A 19,276-nucleotide genomic window follows, 5' to 3' on the forward strand; every position below is an offset into this window, starting at 1 on the left:
CTGTCCACCTGTCTGTCCGTCTGCCAGTCAGTCACTTTTCTCTCTCTTACTTTGCTACTCTGTCTGTTTGACTGTCTGTCTATGTGCCTGTGTCTGTCTGTCTGATTGTCTGTCTGCTGACTTTCTCTCTCGTCTGTCTGCATCTGGTTGTACACTCTATGGCTGCCCTTATAACATTCCAGTGTTCAACCGGTCTGTCTCTTTGTCTGTCTGCCTGTCTGCCTGTCTGTCTGTCTGTCTGTCTGTCTGTCCATGTCAGACCTCCATTAGTCTCACAGGTAATGGAGCAGACGCTGGACATTAAAGGCGTGTTTGAAGTCACTGAATTCAGGGTAGAACTTTATAATCAGCATGTCTGTGATGGCGTTCAGTCGACCCTGAGACTTAAAAACGTATTTCCACTTATCTGAGGATCTTCAGCACTTCTACTCAGTGGGACGGTCTCCTCGTTCAGTAGATGAATCAACGACTGAAAGGAAACAGCTGCTGAAGTGAATATTTCCTAAAGTGAATATTTCCTGTTTGCTCGATCCGCCACTGAGCAGCGGAGTTCATTTTCTCTGTCTGTCTGCGTCTCTATATTATATATTAGGATATTTAGCTACATATCTCTCTGTCTGTCTCTCTATCTGTCTGTCTGTCCATGTCTCTCTATTAGTCTATGTTTGTCTTTCTGTCTATCTGCTAAGCTACTTTTCTCTTTTTGGAATTGTCTGTTCATCTTTCTATCCGTATTGCTGTCTATATCAGTCTTTCTTCCTGCGTGTGTATCTGTCTGTCTTTCTCTATCTGTCTGTCTGCATTTGTGGGTCTCCCTGTGTCTGTCTGCTTCGAGCTGTCCGTTTATCTCTGTCTCTCTGTCTGTCTTTCTCTGTGTGTCTGCCTGTCTATCTCCATCTATCTGTCACTTTTCTCTTTTTGGCATTGTCTCCTTCTCTCTCTCTCTCTCTCTCTCTCTCTCTCTCTCTCTCTCTCTCTATCTGTCTGTCTCTCTTTCCTTAAATCAGATTGTCTCTCGCTCTATCTATTTATCTCTCTCTCTCTCTCTCTCTCTCTCTCTGTCTTTCCCGGAGTACAGACACTCCTAAGCCCCCTGCAGAGGATCACTTCGTAATGCCTGACGAGTTTGAGTCTGCGGGTCGTGTAAAACGATCACTGATCTCATCTAATAAAGTCGGAGCTCTGAATGTGGAAACTCTGGTGGTGGCTGACAGGAAGATGGTGGAGACACACGGACAGGAAAACGTCACCACCTACATCCTCACCATCATGAACATGGTGAGAGGAGACCAGCCTTCATCTCCATCTCTCCCTCTCCCTCTCTCTCTCTCACACACACACAGGAATGAAGATGTTGTGTAAAGCCTGTGTGTGTGTGTGTGTGTGTGTGTGTGTGTGTGTGTATCTTAATCAGGTCTCCAGCCTGTTTAAAGACGGCACCATCGGGACAGATATCAACATTGTGGTGGTCAGCCTTCTCCTGCTCGAGCAAGAGCCAGTAAGATGGAGTTCATTAGAGTTTTTGTGTTTGTGATGATGGAAGATCGTCTTCTTTTACTCGAATCTCGCAGAGATCTGTGGCTTGGTGGAAAAAACGCAGCGTGTGGATCTGCTGGTAGCTTCACGGTTCCGCAGTAAAAAGAATTGTTTTTTATTTTGTGCGGATTAAAGATAAGCACTCCAGAAAAGCGTCTGTATTTTTACTTTTCTGCTGTTTGCTATGAACAGTCTGTTTGTCTGTATATGTCTTTCTCCCTCTGTCTGTCTCTTTGCCTGTCTGCCTGTCTGTCTCTTTGCCTGCCTGTCTGTCTGTATATGTCTTTCTCCCTCTGTCTGTCTCTTTGCCTGTCTGTCTGTCGGTATATATCGGTCTCCCTCTGTCTGTCTCTTTGCCTGTCTGTCTGTCTGTCTCTTTGCCTGTCTGTCTGTCTGTATATGTCTTTCTCCCTCTGTCTGTCTCTTTGCCTGTCTGTCTGTCTGTATATATCAGTCTCCCTCTGTCTGTCTCTTTGCCTGTCTGTCTGTCTGTATATATCGGTCTCCCTCTGTCTGTCTCTTTGCCTGTCTGTCTGTCTGTCTATTTGCCTGTCTGTCTGTCCGTCTGTATATGTCGGTCTCCCTCTGTCTGTCTCTTTGCCTGTCTGTCTGTCTGTCTCTTTGCCTGTCTATGTCGGTCTCCCTCTGTCTGTCTCTTTGCCCATTTATCTGTCTGTCTGTTTACGTCGGTCTCCCTCTGTCTGTCTCTTTGCCTTTCTCCCTCTGTCTGTCTCTTTGCCCGTCTGTCTGTCTGTATATGTCGGTCTCCCTCTGTCTGTCTCCTTGCCTTTCTCCCTCTGTCTGTCTCTTTGCCTGTCTGTCTGTCTGTCTGTATATGTCGGTCTATCTCTGTCTGTCTCTTTGCCGGTCTGTCTGTCTGTCTGTCTGTATATGTCGGTCTCTCTCTGTCTGTCTCTTTTCCCCGTCTGTCTGTCTGTGTATGTCAGTCTCCCTCTGTCGGTCTCCTTGCCTTTCTCCCTCTGTCTGTCTCTTTGCCTGTCTGTCTGTCTGTCTGTCTGTATATCTCGGTCTATCTCTGTCTGTCTCTTTGCCTGTCTGTCTGTCTGTCTGTCTGTATATGTCGGTCTCTCTCTGTCTGTCTCTTTGCCCGTCTGTCTGTCTCTTTGTCTGTCTGTATATGTCGGTCTCCCTCTCTGTGTTTCTGTCTTCCTGTCTCCCTCTGTCTCTTTGCCTGTCTGTCTCTTTGACCCCCTCTGTCTGTCCCCCTTACAGAACATAAATATTTGAAAGGTTTTGTTTAAATTGCGCTGCTATATCGATGTTTCTGCAAAAAAAAATCAGCTTTTCAAAAATCATCACAGATGCTTAATTATAATAAGCTCCGCCTTGTTTCCTGCTTTTAGAGGAAAACTCTTCCATAAATCCATATGAGAGAGAATTCCTTTGCTCTTGATGATAAAATTCTTTTTATAGTCATTACAAAAACTGAAAAAAAAATCCCCTGAAAGGGTTAATGAAGCTTTTTCATCTTTCTATTTTATTCACTAATCTCCATCTAATCTCCATTTAATCTCCATCATTCTCTCTCTCTCTCTCTGTGTGGTTTAGCTGGGTCTCTCCATCTCTCACCACGCTGATCAGACCCTGAACAGTTTCTGTCAGTGGCAGTCGGGGCTGATGGGTAAAAATGGCAAGAGACACGATCATGCTGTTCTCCTCACAGGCCTCGATATCTGCTCTTGGAAGAATGAACCATGTGACACGCTGGGTAAACCGTTAGGAACACAAACTAACACACCATTTATACCACAAAGTCAATCAGTCTGACTCCGCCCCTGTCTCCACCCTGTAGGTTTCGCCCCCATCAGTGGGATGTGCAGTAAATATCGTAGCTGCACCATAAACGAAGACACCGGGCTGGGCCTCGCCTTCACCATCGCACATGAGTCAGGGCACAAGTACGTTTACACACACACACACACACACACACACACACACACACAGAGTACTAATAAAGGGGTGTGGCTTATGTCTGAGTCTTCTAGTAAGTGGGAAGACATGGCCTCTGTGAGAGTCCTAGTAAAGGGGGTGTGGCCTCTGTGCCTGAGTTGTAGTAAAGGGGGTGTGGCCTCTGTGCTGGAGAATCCTAGTAAATGGGGAGTGGCCTCTGTTTGAGTTCTAGTAAGGGGTGTGGCCTCTGTATCTGAGAGTCATGGTAAAGGGGGTGTAGCCACTGTGCCTGAGAATCTTAGTAAAGAGGCGTGGCTTTCACCAGGCTTTCATTTTGGCAAATAAGAAAAATAACACATCACAAGTAGATTAAATGAGTCTGAATCAGATTTAAATAAAAAACACCACCACATAAAATCTCTTAGATTAGACACACGGGCTGCCGAACGCATCCAGAACCGTATGAGCACATGCATCATTACCTCATCATCCTCACACTGGAGAGTAAAGCTACAGCAGCACCGCAGGCTTCAGGCTTCTGTTTGTGTGTATGCGTCTCCAGTGAGATGATAGGAAGTGTGTATCTGACAGGAGATTACTGATTCGTTGCTTTTTTCCCCTCGGAGGTTGTCAGGAGCTCAGCGCGAACTGCTACTGAGGTCCATCACTCCGTGCTGCTGGCGTAATCACGTCGCTCTGATAAAAGGAGTTGTTTTAGGAATGTCTAGAATAGCTTCAGGGCAAAAATGAAAGTCCATCATCTTAAAACTGTTTCGCGCTGACAAGCTGAGCTGACGTGATTTCATATTTCACTTGTTACGGGCTTGCAGGTGTAACATGAGGAGCTACACTTGGGGAAAAATGTACTTTAGCAAAACACGAGGATGAACACAAGGATGGACCCATGTACACTGATAATGGATGTTATTTATTTTACTGCTGTGTAATGAGAGGGAATGAAATCGATTTCATAAAATATGGAGTGCCTCAGGGGCGGGTTATGGGTCCGATTACATTCCAGAAAGATGTTTTATTTTTCTCTCACATTTCCAGTAACGTTCATTCATTTGTGCTTTTCATTTCTCTCCAGTAGCTGTTTTATTCTTTATCCAGGTTCACTGTGCGCTAAATTATTTATTCGAAATGATCAAAATGAAAGAGGAAAAAAAAGTGTGTATCTGTCTCACCTGATCTCTCGCTCCGTCTCAGTTTCGGGATGATCCACGACGGAGAGGGAAACCCCTGCAGGAAGGCGGAGGGGAACATCATGTCTCCGACTCTGGCGGGGAATAACGGCGTGTTCTCCTGGTCGTCCTGCAGTCGCCAGTACCTCAACCGCTTCCTTGGGTAAAAGTGACGTTCCACACACACACACACACACACACACACACAAATTAACACAAGAAGAGGTTATGTTATGCATCTGTATGTGTGTGTTGTTCACAGCACTGCTCAGGCCTCGTGTTTGGTGGACGAACCGAAGCTGATTGGTCAGTATAAATACCCCGAGCAGCTCCCGGGGCAGATCTACGACGCCGACACGCAGTGCAAGTGGCAGTTCGGCTCCAAGGCCAAGACCTGCAGACTCGACTTCATCAAGGTAGCATCTGATAAACATAACGGCGTGTCAGTAATGTACAGCCAAGACGTCTGTGCTCCTTTTTTACCCTATCAGCTCGATTTGCAGAGTTTTATTTAAAAACGCGCTGGGTGAAATCATCTCTCTCGCTGTAGTCTCGCTAACGGCGGCGGCGTTCGTCGTCCTCATGGATAACACGCACTTCGATCCGTGCTCGGAGCCAAAATCCCAGCGACGGCTCCCACGTAGCGGGCCAACAGAGGACCCGCTGGCTTCCTCCATCACACGGTTCACACATTCACATGTAAATGTCGAGTGGTTTAACACTGAGGCGCTGTGTAAAGTCTTGGGAAGCGGATCGGCGTGGGTTATTTTGCAGGATTAGCCGCTACGCTACAGCCTCTTTCTTTCAAGGCCTTTGTGTGGTGTTTTTTTCGGAAGCCGACTTCCCAGGAAAGCAGCTGTACATCTTAATTTAGTGGGATTGTGGCCGGTGATGCCCAGCCGTATTGTTTTCTTTTTCCCGCAGAGTTGAGCGTCCTCGTCACGTAGCGGCCGGGGGAGTAATTAGCGATGCTAACAACACTGGATTAGCGTGTGTGGGATGGTTTCAGGATGCTAGGAACGTTTACACAGACACTTTCTTTCTTCCTATTATGGAAGAAAGATGTGATTTAGATAAACGAATAACAATTTATTCGTTTCTAGTGTCTACATTTGAACTAAAAAACTGCAGTTACTGCAGTTTTTGATCACTTGGATTTGCCTCTTTCTTAGAAGATCTCAGAGCTCTTTTGGTAAAAAAAAAAAAAAAAAAAAAAAAAAATTCTTTTCTCTTTTTCAGCCAAAATGGCATCCCTAACAAATAGAGTGAACTGATGTTAACGATGTATTTAAGTAACGTTAGCTACGTCAATAAACGTGATAAACGAGAGCACTGACCAAAATGTGTAATGTGCTAATGTAAGATATAGGAAAGGGGCGGAGCTTCCAGGGGTTGCTAAGTCACGATTGCATCGTTTTAAAGTTCCAGCTGGTTTGTAAAGCTCTGATTGGTTTACGGTGAGGGTAGGGGTGGGGTTCACACTCTTACCTTCAATTACAACTTCATAATGAATAATAAATATGTCTACAATCCCTCACTCGCTAGCTGTGAAGTGTTCTGCGTCAGATAAATTCAATTTAATTTAATCTGTATAGTGCTAGGTTAATGTAAGTGTGTTAACGTAAGTGTGTGTGTGTGTGTGTGTGTGTGTTCTTTGTAGGACATCTGTAAGTCGTTATGGTGCCATCGGGTAGGGCATCGATGTGAGACCAAGTTCATGCCTGCTGCTGAGGGGACGGCATGTGGACCGGATATGGTGAGTGACCGGGTGACCTCTGACCTCATGCACAATTAACCAAAAGTTTTGGTACCCATCAGCCAAAGGCTACAGGAACCTACAGGAGGTAACAGCCTACTTGGGGGCGGGGCTAGTGGCACTGTTTGCTGCTGATCGGTTATGGTGTAACACATTACAAAATTGGACAACATTTAATGTAACTGTAAAGGGATAAATAGCACGACATGTTCAAATACGTAATCCACACGTCAACTTTTACCCTTCAGCCAAGCTTGTCCATTTAGGAGCCAATTAAAACATGAGGAACAGTGCGGATGTACACACCGTGTTTCTTCTGCATAAGCTAATAGCAAGCGACTTGCTGTGTGTGTGAGTGTACGTGCGCGCGTGTGTGTGTGTGTGTGTGTGTGTGTGTGTGTGTGTGTGTGTGTGTGGGCTTGGCACAACACAGTTCTCCAGGTGAAGCGCTGGACTCTGTCCCAATCCAACACACCCAAAGATCCCTCTACAGATACACAAAAGATCCCTCTACAGTCTCTCTCCCTCTCTCTTTCTCTCTCTCCCTCTCTCTCTCTCTCCCTCTCTCTCTCTCTCCCTCTCTCTCGCTCTCTCTCTCTCTCCCCCCGTAATATGTTTTTCAGAGCACAGAAACCTTGTGTTAATATTTCTGAATTTTTTTTTTACTGTCGTGTACATTTTATCCTATAACATACTGTATTTATGTATTATGTAACTAAATAATGCTACAATACGCTATAATGCTAACTCCTTGTCTGCTGGACACGGTTCAATCGCTGATGCGATGACGATTTTGTTAGAACACGTTTGTTTAAGATTTATGGAGGGAGTCTCCAGTGTCAGCGCTTTAAACAGTCAGGGTGTTTTGCAAAGTCTTCAGGACAGAGCGGTTATGCTTTTTGGTTTCTCTGGAACATGACAAGCTGTGTTGCATTGAGAGAGAGAGAGAGAGAGAGGGAGACAGACATTGCACAACATTAAATCTTTAAACCATAAAAATGCTCAACACTGACGCTCATGTGTTATTCATTACTTCACGATGTCAGTTTTGTATCTCGCTGTGACAAAGTTCAATTTTTTTATATCAATACACAGAATAAAAAAAAGTTTATGTAACGTAATGAAACCGTGTTCCGTCAGTTCTGCGTTCTCATTCCTGCATAAAGTCGAAGCTTTCTCTGGATGTGCTGCATCAAGTGCTGTTTTATTACTAACATATACTCAGTTGAGCGATCTGCGGTGATCACATGACTAATAATTATCATCACAAATCAGCTTCAATGTGTTCGTGATATGTCAAACAGTCGAACATGTGTGCGTAACCCGGCTCTGAACACGAGGAACTTTCCCAGCGTGAACACTGACGGAACTTATCAGCTGATATCCTGTTCAGAATGTTCAAAACGTCCTCCGACTTTGTGTTGTGTTTTATTACCCATAATGCAGTGGTGTCGTAAGGGGCAGTGTGTGAAGTTTGGGGATCACGGGCCGAAGGCGGTTCACGGTCAGTGGTCAGATTGGTCCGATTGGTCGGATTGTTCCAGAAGCTGTGGGGGCGGAGTTATGTATCGGGAACGCTCTTGCAACAGCCCCAGGTAAGAATTTATTTATTTATTTATTTATTTATTTATTTATCTATTTAACGAATTTGACTTAATTTAACGAATATAGAGCCAAGCAAAGCAAAATGTATGAAACGTAAATAATGATGGAAAGCTGTACGTCATTATTTCGCTTCATGTTTCTGTCTAAACGTCAGTGCGAGGTTTTCACGCCGACCGTATGCCGAGACACGTAAACAGAACCGTCGTTCACATGGAAATAAAAACGCCGAGGGAACATTATTCTTTCTTTTATTCATTAAAACGTTCACACGAGCTTTATGAGGAATAATATTTCATACACCGAGGTATTTAAAGTATTCATCTACTCGCCGATCTTTCAGGAAGAGTCGTAAAAGAGTCCTCCGGGTTTTAATGACAGACGGAGGAGTTTTAATATTTCACGTCGTGTTGACTTTTATATAAAGGGATAAAACTGCGTATATCAGCGCCGTGTTTATTAAAACACATAAAAACACGGGGATCATCCTCGCTCTTCGGGTTTGATCCGAAACACACGATATAAACAACCGTCCAGCGGCTGTAAATCTGAGAGACTTCTCACTGCGATTAAATAAAAGATTTATCGTTTCATTTAATATTAGAGTTTCACAAACATCTGGAAAATAAAGACGGGAATAAACTGAAGCACGAAATGTGTGTGTTTTTTTTATCTCATTATTTTTTTTACGTACACAGGAATTGTAACTAAAACTGTGATTGCTTGAATATTTAAATAAGTTCCTTACTTTTTTTTATTTTTTTTTTACATTTAATTTTTTTTTGTTTTATATTTCAGACACAAGTATTGTAGTTAAAAACTAGGGTTGATTCGATTAATGAAATAATACTTTTTTTTTAGTTCTCAGATATTGAGTGTACAGTATATTGAGTAGGATCATATACACACTGAGTAATGTATTATTATTATAAAAAAATGTAATAAAAATAGCAGTAAATATATAAAGTAAATTTTCAAATTGTCTAATTTTGAACCCTTCTTCTTCTTGTACATTGTAACCACACAAAAAAACGAATAAAGAAAAGAATTGGTTGATTTTGTTAAGTTATGAATTAATTTTTATTTTAATTTTTAGTTTTTTAATTTATAGACAAATGAGAAATCAATCAAAACTCTTCTATTAAATAATTGATTGGCAGTGGTAAATATTAAATATGCTGTATATTAAGTATTTTCTCAAATTGTGAAAAAATAATACTTAATAATTCATCTTTACGTTACTTGATTTTTCTTATTTTAGACACAGGAAGTGCAATAGAAATAGCAGCTCATGAATTAATGATCAAATACCGAGTAATTCATTCGATCCGTTTTTACATTTTAGGGACACAAGCACTGCAATAAATACAGCAGCTGATTGGTTAAAGGAGTCATTACCTGAGTAATTAAGTTATTATTTTAAAAATTATTCCATAGACAAGAATTTCAATGAAAAAAAAACAGCGACCGATTTATTAAACAATAAACACCGAGTAATTTAATCTCTAATATTTGCACATTTTATACACACAAGACCTGAAATAAAAACAGTAATAGATTTACTGCTAAAGGATTCATTCACTGTGAAATATTAAGTTTCATCGATCAAATAAAAAAACTGACGAATTTAATCTTTTATTATTTTTCAATGTTTAAAAACTTTTGAATAAATATCGAGTACGCTCAAATATTAAATAATTAAGTTTCTCTCTTACTTTCGTATATTAGTGTACGTATACACAGGAGAAAAGGAACGCAAACATCAATTGGTTCATTAATTAGTAGTCTAATATTCAGTATTATCAAATATTGAGTGATGAATTTGATAATAATAATAATAATAATAATAATAATACTAATATTTTAGACAGAGACCTTGTAATAGAAACAGCCACTGATTATTGATTATTGAGTCATTAATTCAACACGCTACAGAATTTACTGCATGCGCCGTATTTGAAATGTAACGAATGACGAATTTAAATCTAAAATGTATTTCTTTTGTTTTTGTTTGTAAACGTGTGTTGTTGTGTTTTGTTCCTGAAGGCCGCAGCACAGCGGGAAGTTCTGCCAGGGTTCGAGTCGACTGTACCAGCTGTGTAGCACCGCGCCGTGTCAGCGAGACGCCGTGGATTTCAGAACGCAGCAGTGCGCCGAGTACAACAGCAAACCCTTCCGAGGCTGGTTCTATAAATGGAAACCTTACACCAAAGTGGACGGTACGTGCAGGGTTCACCGCACCGCCACGCCCGTTTCACGCAGGGTTCACCGCACCGCCACGCCCGTTTCAGGCAGGGTTCACCGCACCGCCACGCCCGTTTCAGGCAGGGTTCACCGCACCGCCACGCCCGTTTCACGCAGGGTTCACCGCACCGCCACGCCCGTTTCACGCAGGGTTCACCGCACCGCCACGCCCGTTTCACGCAGGGTTCACCGCACCGCCACGCCCGTTTCAGGCAGGGTTCACCGCACCGCCACGCCCGTTTCAGGCAGAGTTCACCGCACCACCAGCTTTTTAAACACGCTGCTTATATCCAATCTACCGTTCTCTAGTTTACAAGAAGCTCCAGCGTGTGAGGTGAAGTTTATAAACTAAGGCACAGGTTTTTGTCTGTATGTGTTGCGTCGCCATGGCGACCCTGTTTGTTCGGTGAAAAGTACATTTGTAGATTGTGCCAATAGTTGAGCCGTAGCGCTGCTTCACTGCACCCGAGGCGCAATGAGCGTGATTTAGAGTTTAGACGTGTAGCCGCTCGCGCTGACGGATTATTAAAGCAGCTTCAGGGAAGCGTTCTACCTCAAGCACACACACACACACACACACACACACACACACACACACACACACAAACACAAACAGAGGAAACAGAGAGATGCATGTACGTTCCAGAGTTCACAGAATTCTCCATTCTGATTGGTCAGAAGGTGCTGATTAATTGTCTATAACAGCAGAGGTTTAGATTATTTAGTAATACCTTATCGTTTCCATAGCGACAGCTCATGGATAGGTCTTCTGTGAAGGGCAATGTGTTTATGTACTGTACAGTAATGTTCATGGAAGGAGTCTCCAGCGTCAGAGCTGAAGCTGTAACTTTAGGTTTTCCGACTTCTTCAGCACAGAGGAGTTCACGCTTTTCTGGTTTCTGCGTTTTAAAATTTTTAAATTAACTTCAAGAGTGAGAAATAAAGAGAGGCTGGTGAGGAAAGGGCTATTTATTTTATTTTAACTATTTGCTGCAACGTAAGTGAAGACACAAACATTAAAATGTAGTTATAAATGGATAAAAAGTAGGACTTGCTGTAGTATAAGAGGAGTAAAGCTGTAATGTTACATGCTGTTACAGGGAAATAATCCACTTCCGGAACTTTCCTTCGTCACACCACGCTGGCGTTGATTGTTTTCCCAGAACAGCACCACACACACACACACACACACACACACACACACACACACACACACACACAGTCCTTCCTTAAACGTGGCAGAATAAAGTGTTTTCTTCTCTGTAAAGCCTGATGAAAGTGCAGACGCCGTGTGATGGATAGTCCTGTCTTCACTTCCTGTCGTTGACTCGTTTCTCGGCGAGAACGTTGAACGATGGATTACGAAGCTTCCTTCAGCTGACAGTTTGAAGTGCCTCATTCACCGCCTGCATGATCCGCCGCTCCTTTTCTTTTTTTTCCCCTGAAGATGCTCGCGTCGTGTTGTTCGGTTTCCGTCGTGTTCGGCTGCGGTGCTGAAAACCGTTCCGGGGCGGATCACTCGGAGGTTATTTCAGGTCATGTCTAAACCGTTTAAACTCCCTTGAAGCAGAATTTGAACGTTACGTCAGCGTGGATGTTTCCTTCTTGTCAACCGAGTCATTCATTTTGATATGAAAGCGGTCATGTGACTCATTTTTCCCCCTCCTCTTCTTCTGCAGATGAAGATATCTGTAAGCTGTACTGCATCGCAGAGGACTTTGAGTTCTTCTTCGCCATGTCGAGCAAGGTGAAGGACGGCACGTCTTGCTCCGATCTCACGCCGGACGTGTGTATCGACGGGATCTGTGAGGTACGGGTCAGAGAGTTCCCGCTGGTTCATTCTAACGTTTCCACAACGTCCAGGTGAACACGCTGACCAGATCAGCAGCCGATACTCGACTGTACGTCTAGACGAGATGTTAGAAGGACGTAGACTGATTCCTAATCCAGTTCTCCTCATCCTCTGTTCCTCATTTCAACCTTATTCTCTTCCTCCATCTTTTTCCTCTGCTCTTCTTCATCTGTTCCTTTTCTTCCTGTTCTTTCTCCATTCTTCTTCCTCTTCTGTTCCTCTTTATCTGTTGTTATTCCTCTGTTCTCTTTCTTCTCCTGTTCTTCCTTTTTCCTCTTCTCCTTTCCTTCTGCTTCTCTTCCTCTGTTCCTTTTTTGTCTGTTGTTTTTCTGTCACTCCGTTCTTCCCATTTTGGTCACGGTTCCTTTTCCTTTGCTCTTCCCGTTCCTCTTCCTCTGCTTCTCACCTTCATGTTCTTCTTCATCTGTTCTCTTCTCCCTCTGTTCCTTTTCCTCCGCTGTTCTTCCTCCTTTCCATGACCGGTGCTATTCTTCCGACGCTTTACTTTCTTTTTCTGCAGCATCCTCTGGTCTGTTTCTTCCTCTTGAGATGAGCAGAAGGCCGGTTTTAACCGCTTGCTTTATTTATTTATATATTTTGCCTGGATTTCGATTCCTGTCTAGTCGGTGGGATGTGATCAGGTTTTGGACTCCGGCGCTGCGCTGGACGTCTGCGGCGTGTGTAAAGGAGACAATTCCACCTGCAAACTCTACAGCGGCCGGTACAACTTACAGCACCGAGCCAACGGTAACGTCAACACCTCGCACCACTCAGCAGGAGTAAAGCTCTGATTGGTTGGAATTGGGGTGAGGGGCGGGGCTTGTAGCTTTCATTACAAACCCAGCCGGATCAAACACTAGAATAACAGTGATGTTTTCCTTCTCTCTCTCTCTCCAGAATACTACCCGGTGGTGACGGTTCCTGCTGGAGCGCGGAGTATCCGCGTCCAGGAGGTGGAGATCTCCAGCAGTTATCTGGCAGTTCGAGGCCAGAAAGGTGGCTCTTATTTCCTGACTTCTGATTGGACGGTGGACTGGCCGGGAAAATTCAACTTCGCCGGGACCACGTTCTTGTATCGACGCTCGAGTAATCAGCCCGAGAGCCTGTACGCCCCGGGACCGACCAATCAAACGCTCATCTTTGAAGTGAGACGATCTTCTTTTTCATACCAACATTTGTACGATTGCGAAACTTGGGCCTTGTTTTCATGTCCAAATTCGCTTTTGCTGATTTTCTTTCATTTATTGCGATAAATGCCAAACCAAGCGATTTCCCTTTAGCCACGCCCACAGAACTCCATAAAAGGCAAAACAGCTCACGGAGAGCTGAAAAACGACTAAATAACAGCAGCTCTGACAGCAGTGCGGCTGCAAATCACCGGTTTGTATCAATGCACTGGCTCTAATGCGTTATCGTTTCTATAGCAACGGTAATACACAACGAGCATGTTATCTTTATAGGAGAGCGCGAAGTCACCAAAACCGGGGCGCAATCTGATTCATTAAAGAGCATTACAGAGCGTGTGAGGAGCAATAAAGTGAATCTTGCACGCAAGCGGTGGTGAACTAAAACGTCTGTAAGGACAGGAGGATAAACACGGACGTGGTGCTGAGGTTCTGAAACGGTTCAGTCCAGACAAAACATTCATTTTGGTTTTGAGCTTCTTGTGGTCGAGTGGAGCGGGGTCACTCGAGTCCAGCGTGCTAGACTGGCACCTCGTCCAGCAGCGCAGACACACGGCCTCGTTCTTCTCACGACTGTGCACGTGAGACGTTTGAGAGTTTCTTCTTCACACACACACACACACACACACACACACACCCTACCCTCCCCCCCATCCCCCTCCCCCAGTGTAAAAGCATTGGGGAAACCAAAATCTATTTCACTCAACGCCATATAACTGCTATAACGTCTGATTAAGATCCAGGTCATTTTTTTTAAAGCTTCGATCATTTGTAACATCTCACCTGTGTGAGAATCTCATCTGGAGCCCGTACAGACCCCAACCCGACCCCACACACACACGCCTCACACACACGCCCACTCTGTACGGCCTGTGTATGCAAAACCTCGTCTCTGAATTCGATCCCGCTTCACCTTTAGCGTGAAGCTAAGCCGCTAATCTGACGGTGCCTGCTCGGCCAGACTGAAGTGTGATCTTGTGTTTTGTGAGCGAGCTCGGAGACGATCCGACGGCCGCTTCCTGTTAAACGAGAACACGCTGAACGCGAGTTCGAAACGGAGGAGGTGTGTAGACTCAATCTCTACTTCTCGTTCGTCTCAGCGGGGGGAATCGTTCAGCTTGGAGAATGCTACGGTAGCTATCTAATCATTTCTAATACAACTGGGAAATTAAACGTTCTCCTTGAAAAGTGCATTATGGGTGTTTTGCATTGTCTAAGCTATCTATCCACCTACTGCAGTGCATTGTGATGTCAGGAGTGCACTGGATAGTCTTCAGAATGAATACGCACGTGATTATGAAGTATTATAATCGGACAGGAAGAGATTTACGGACACACGCCGGTCCTGGATTACGTCTGTAGTCATTTGGATCGGTCCACACGGAATGGGCGTGTCTTTACGGTGTGCGCATGCTCGTCACACTAAACGTATATGTGTATAGAGCACTTTTTTAACCTTAGCGGTTCTACAAAGCGCATTACACTGGCTCCTACGATTAGTAGACAACCCGCTCTACCACCTGAGCCACAGCCGTACTTGATTAGAAGTGTTTGTCGTGGCGTTTCGTAGGTCACATGACCATAACATGTATGCAGACTCAGTTACGTGTGCTGGGAAATGAATAACTTCCATTGAAAAATGCTGAAGATGTCGGAAATCTTACAAAGAAGTTACAGGTTTACTTCTGACTGGTACAAAGCGCTGACACTGGAGACTCCTTCCATACAGGTTTTATATATATAACATTTACAATGACAGCCATCAAACATCCGCTGGATGAGTCCCTGTGAAAGAGCCGTTACTACAGAAAGATATCGCATCAGAACAAGGGCACTAATATAAACCTGCGATTCCCAGCTGCACTTTCGAGTGTCCCTCGATTCGCTCGGTATAATTTATTATTTGCGATCGCACGGTCATTGTGTTCTCTTCAGGATAAAGGTTGCCAGATTGTACAAGGGAAAAAAAATCCCCCAAACATTAAGAATAGAACAAAGCCCCTGTTCTTTCCGGACTTTTCCACTCCATTTGAGCCAAAACCTCGGGCAGTCTGCCGTGACCCTGGCTCAGGTCTAGTGGACTTCCTCCTCGGGTTCTGTCCCAAATCCGAGTCAGTGCAGGGTTTTGGAGGACCACCCACCTGATCCGCAGGACAGGGACAGACGATAAAGACGTCACTGTGGCCGACTCTCACTCGGGCGTCTTCCCACGTCTGAACCCAGCTGACCTACGTGTGTGGGAACACTGAGGGGTTTTCTAAAAGTGGCACACTGAAATTTGGAAATGAAGCAGCTGGTGTTAGAACAGGACGTTCACACGAAATCAATACATTTCCGTTCTGTTCACCTAGCCCTGATAACGCTGATCAAACCCGGACTTTGTGCTTCGCCACAATTCATTTCCCTTACACATAAAGGGGGTGGGGCTAATAGTGGGTTAAGCTTGTGTAAAAACTCCACCCTCTCCCATCACCGAGTGAGGAAACGCTAACCTAGCAAATGAAAGTTAAGATAGCTCAGAAAGCTAATCTAATACGGGAAAATCTAATCTAGTGAGTCAATGCTAACCTGTCGAATGCTAACATAGTGAAAGATTAAAAAGCTAACCTAGTGAGAATGAAGAGTTAACTTTATAAGAGAAAGGTTACCCAGGGAGCAGAAGCTAATCTAGCGAGACTATAAAACCATCCTAGTGGTGAAAAAGTAACCTGGAGAGAGTCCTAGCTAACCGAGCTAGTCAGTGAAAGCTAAGCTAGCAAGACTTAAAAAAAAAAAAAAAAAAAAAAAAGCAAGTAAATAAAGCTATCCAAGTATAAAAAACAAACCTAGCAAGAGTTATTTTTTTACTCTTGTAGCTAACCTGACTCAGCTAACCAATGAGTGCGTGACAAAAGAGAAAGAGCAAAACGTTAACACAGCAAGAATGAAAACGTGAAAGCTTACCTGTGTGTCTTAGCTAACTAGTGAGTAAGCTAAGCAATGTGTGCGTGAAAGCTAACCTAGCGAATAAAAAGCTAACCTAGCAAGCGTTGCTCTCTGAGCAGCGTTGAGAGGCGGAGTCTCAGACAGATGTCTGTCAATCAAGCAGGTCATTTGAATATTAGGCCACGCCCATTCGAACAGTCTGATCTTCAGTGCTTAATGTTTTTACTGAATCTGCCTGTGTGTGTGTGTGTGTGTGTGTGTGTGTGTGTGTGTGTGTGTGTGTTTCAAAAGATCCTAGTTCAGGGTAAAAACCCGGGAGTGCTGTGGGAATACACACTTCCTCTTCAGGAGAAAAAACACAACTACACGTGGAGAGTGATCCGATCAGACTGCTCCGCCTCATGTGCAGGAGGTAAGAGTGTGTGTGTGTGTGTGTGTGTGTGTGTGTGTGTGTGTGTGTGTGTGAGAGAGAGAGAGAGAGAGAGAGAATGAAAGGTCGCTTGTGTGCATGTACATGAGGGTTGTGGGGGTTGTTGAAGGGGGTGAGTTTTTGTGTGTGCACGTGTGTGTGTGTGTGTGTGTGTGTTTGTGTGAATGGAAAGTGAACGTTGTATGTGTGTGTGTGTGTGTGTGTGTGAGAGAGAGTTTTTTGCCCGGATGAATCAAAAGCACCTTTGTGAGCAGGACAAATGCTGCCCGTCCTCCTGTCCAACTTCACCACCACACACACGCTCATTAACTCAGGAGTGTGTGTTTGTGTGTGTGTTACACATTTTCTTGATGAGGCCAGTTAAGACTCAGTACAATTGCTGAATTATGGTCTTAGTTCCAGAAAAGTGAGAAGTGTCTAAAACTTCAGGTGGAAATGCCCCCAGCGTCCTTGAGTTCCAGAAAAGGTTCTCATAGAAACTCTGGGTCTTCCTGGGTTCCTGAGATGTTTCTTTAGGTGCAGCCTTGTGAGTCTGGTGGAAATGTACACGCTCAAGTTCCTGAATCGGGCTGTTTAGTGGAAACATGCCTACAACTCCAACATTTGTAAAACTGTTCTTCTGGCAGATCTACTAACAGGCCTAAAGTTCCATCTAAAGTTCCAGAGTCTCTTAAAGGGACCACCTCGTAGAAACGTGCAGAAATGTCCCGAGTTCTTTGATAGGTTCTGGTGGAACTGCACAGAGTTCCTCAAAACGTCCCGCAGCTGGAAATGGGGTGAAATCCTAAAAACATTCCCAAAGTGTGTGGAAGAAATTCTCTGAAACGAATTGATACTAAAAGCGGTAATTAAGATAATAGTAATTAAGTGATAGGGGTGTGTGTGTGTGTGTGTGTGTGTGCGCGTGTGTGTTTCAGGGCGTGTGTCGGTGAAGGCTGTGTGTGTGCAGGATGAACAGGTTCAGGTGAACTCCTCACTGTGTGACTCTCACAGCAGACCTGCGCTGGCGTCTCAGCTCTGTAACATACAGCCGTGTCCGGCCAGGTAACACACCACGTCTTCATTTACAAACTGTGTGTGTGTGTGTGTGTGTGTGTGTGTGTGTGTGTGTCCGTCCATCTGTCCATGTCTATCCGTCAATCTATTGACTAGTCCAGATGTTGCTACTAGAACCATTGTAAGAACCAGTACTGGTGCTGTTCTCTTCTCCTCTTTCCTTTCTCATCTTACCTCCTGCTCTCTCTCTCTCTCCCCCCCAACTCCGCTCTCTTACTCACTCTTTCTCTCTCTCCCCCCACTCCACTCTCTCACTCTGCTCTCCTTTACTCCTCTCTCTCTCACTCTCTCTCTCCTTCTGCGCTCTCTTTTCATCTTTCACTCTCTTCATGTGCTCTCCTTCCCTTCTCCTCTCACTGCTCTCCTTTACTCCTCTCTCCCTCTCTCCCCTGCACTCTCCTTTTCCTTGCATCCTTTCCTGTCTCTCCACCTCTCAAATTTTCCAGCTCTTCCTCTTCATCCTCTCAACTTCTCTTCTTTCTTCGCCTTTCCATCCATCCTCTCCTCTTCCCCCGTCATTCTTTCTCTCCTCACTTCTCGTCTTTGATTCTTCTCCTTCAGGTTTCTCTTCCTCCTCAGCTCCCATCGTCTCCTGCTCTGTCCCGTTCTTCAGATGCCCCTCTTGGGGAACCCTTAAAGGTTCTGAACCTTTTGAAGAACTCTTTTTCTAAGCACAAATGACTCCTTCCCTCTCCATCTTTCCTTTTTTTTCCCTTCCAAAGTAAACAGGATTAGTGTAAGTTTTGGACGAGCCCAGTTTTCTCTGCCAATCCCAAACCAAAGTCCCACACACCACCATTTACCCCACACACACACACACACACACACACACACACACACAGTAGTGTTGGCTTTCCTCCAGCCTACAAGAGGATAGAAATAGAAAGTGAAGAATACAGTTCCAGAAGGAATAGAAAATCTTTCCCATAATTCCAAAGAATTTATGACTTACAGTGCTGTTAAACCCTGAGAACTGAAACTTCTTTACAACGTTTGTGCTAAAAAGTCATCTAACCCTGGGGCACGGTCTTCTGGAGATGATGACACAAAGATGAACCTGTACCAGAACGATGAGGTGAAACTCTTTACCTTTGTACAAGTGCAATGACTCATTATTTATCGAAACAAATAATCCGGATCATTCGGATCCAGGTGAAACTTTTTGAACATCTGGGCCCTAACGTACACATTATCCACTTTATCACTGTAACGCTTAAACAAACCAAACACAAAATATAAATAAATCTACACACACACACACACTACATTCACAGGAAATCACATGAAATCCTCCCTGAATCCACCCTTCTCTGTATAAATAATCCTGCTCCCAATCCTACTAAAACCTTCTGAACACCACATTCTGAAGATTTGAGATCCAATCAGCTCAAAAGCAAGATTGGATTACATGATCTAATCTGATTTCAGAAGCCTTTTTCTTTTGAACAACCCATTTTCAAGATTGGATCCAATCCGGTACCCAAAATCCGATCAGATGACTTCTGAACAACTGGGCGTAGGCTACCAGTTAAAGCCTTTCGGTACAGGAAAGTAAATAAAAACAACAACAACAAAAAAAAACATTTTGTCCCCATA

The 19,276-nt window shown here is 44.1% G+C and overlaps 1 protein-coding gene across 1 annotated transcript in view; it reads left to right on the forward strand.

The window, feature by feature from the left end:
• Positions 1-19,276, forward strand: part of adamts18 (ADAM metallopeptidase with thrombospondin type 1 motif, 18) — a 47,962-nt gene that overhangs the window by 21,083 nt on the left and 7,603 nt on the right. The window contains exons 5-18 of the mRNA XM_053616515.1: positions 1,079-1,278; positions 1,415-1,498; positions 3,106-3,265; positions 3,350-3,455; positions 4,657-4,794; positions 4,894-5,047; positions 6,292-6,387; positions 7,834-7,982; positions 10,036-10,208; positions 11,913-12,043; positions 12,709-12,832; positions 12,983-13,230; positions 16,486-16,606; positions 17,542-17,668. Coding sequence (XP_053472490.1) covers positions 1,079-1,278; positions 1,415-1,498; positions 3,106-3,265; positions 3,350-3,455; positions 4,657-4,794; positions 4,894-5,047; positions 6,292-6,387; positions 7,834-7,982; positions 10,036-10,208; positions 11,913-12,043; positions 12,709-12,832; positions 12,983-13,230; positions 16,486-16,606; positions 17,542-17,668 — 2,011 coding nt within the window. The remainder of the gene's footprint in view (positions 1-1,078; positions 1,279-1,414; positions 1,499-3,105; positions 3,266-3,349; positions 3,456-4,656; positions 4,795-4,893; positions 5,048-6,291; positions 6,388-7,833; positions 7,983-10,035; positions 10,209-11,912; positions 12,044-12,708; positions 12,833-12,982; positions 13,231-16,485; positions 16,607-17,541; positions 17,669-19,276) is intronic.

Source organism: Ictalurus furcatus, chromosome 27 (genome assembly GCF_023375685.1).
Source record: "Ictalurus furcatus strain D&B chromosome 27, Billie_1.0, whole genome shotgun sequence".
NCBI classification, from domain to species: domain Eukaryota; kingdom Metazoa; phylum Chordata; class Actinopteri; order Siluriformes; family Ictaluridae; genus Ictalurus; species Ictalurus furcatus.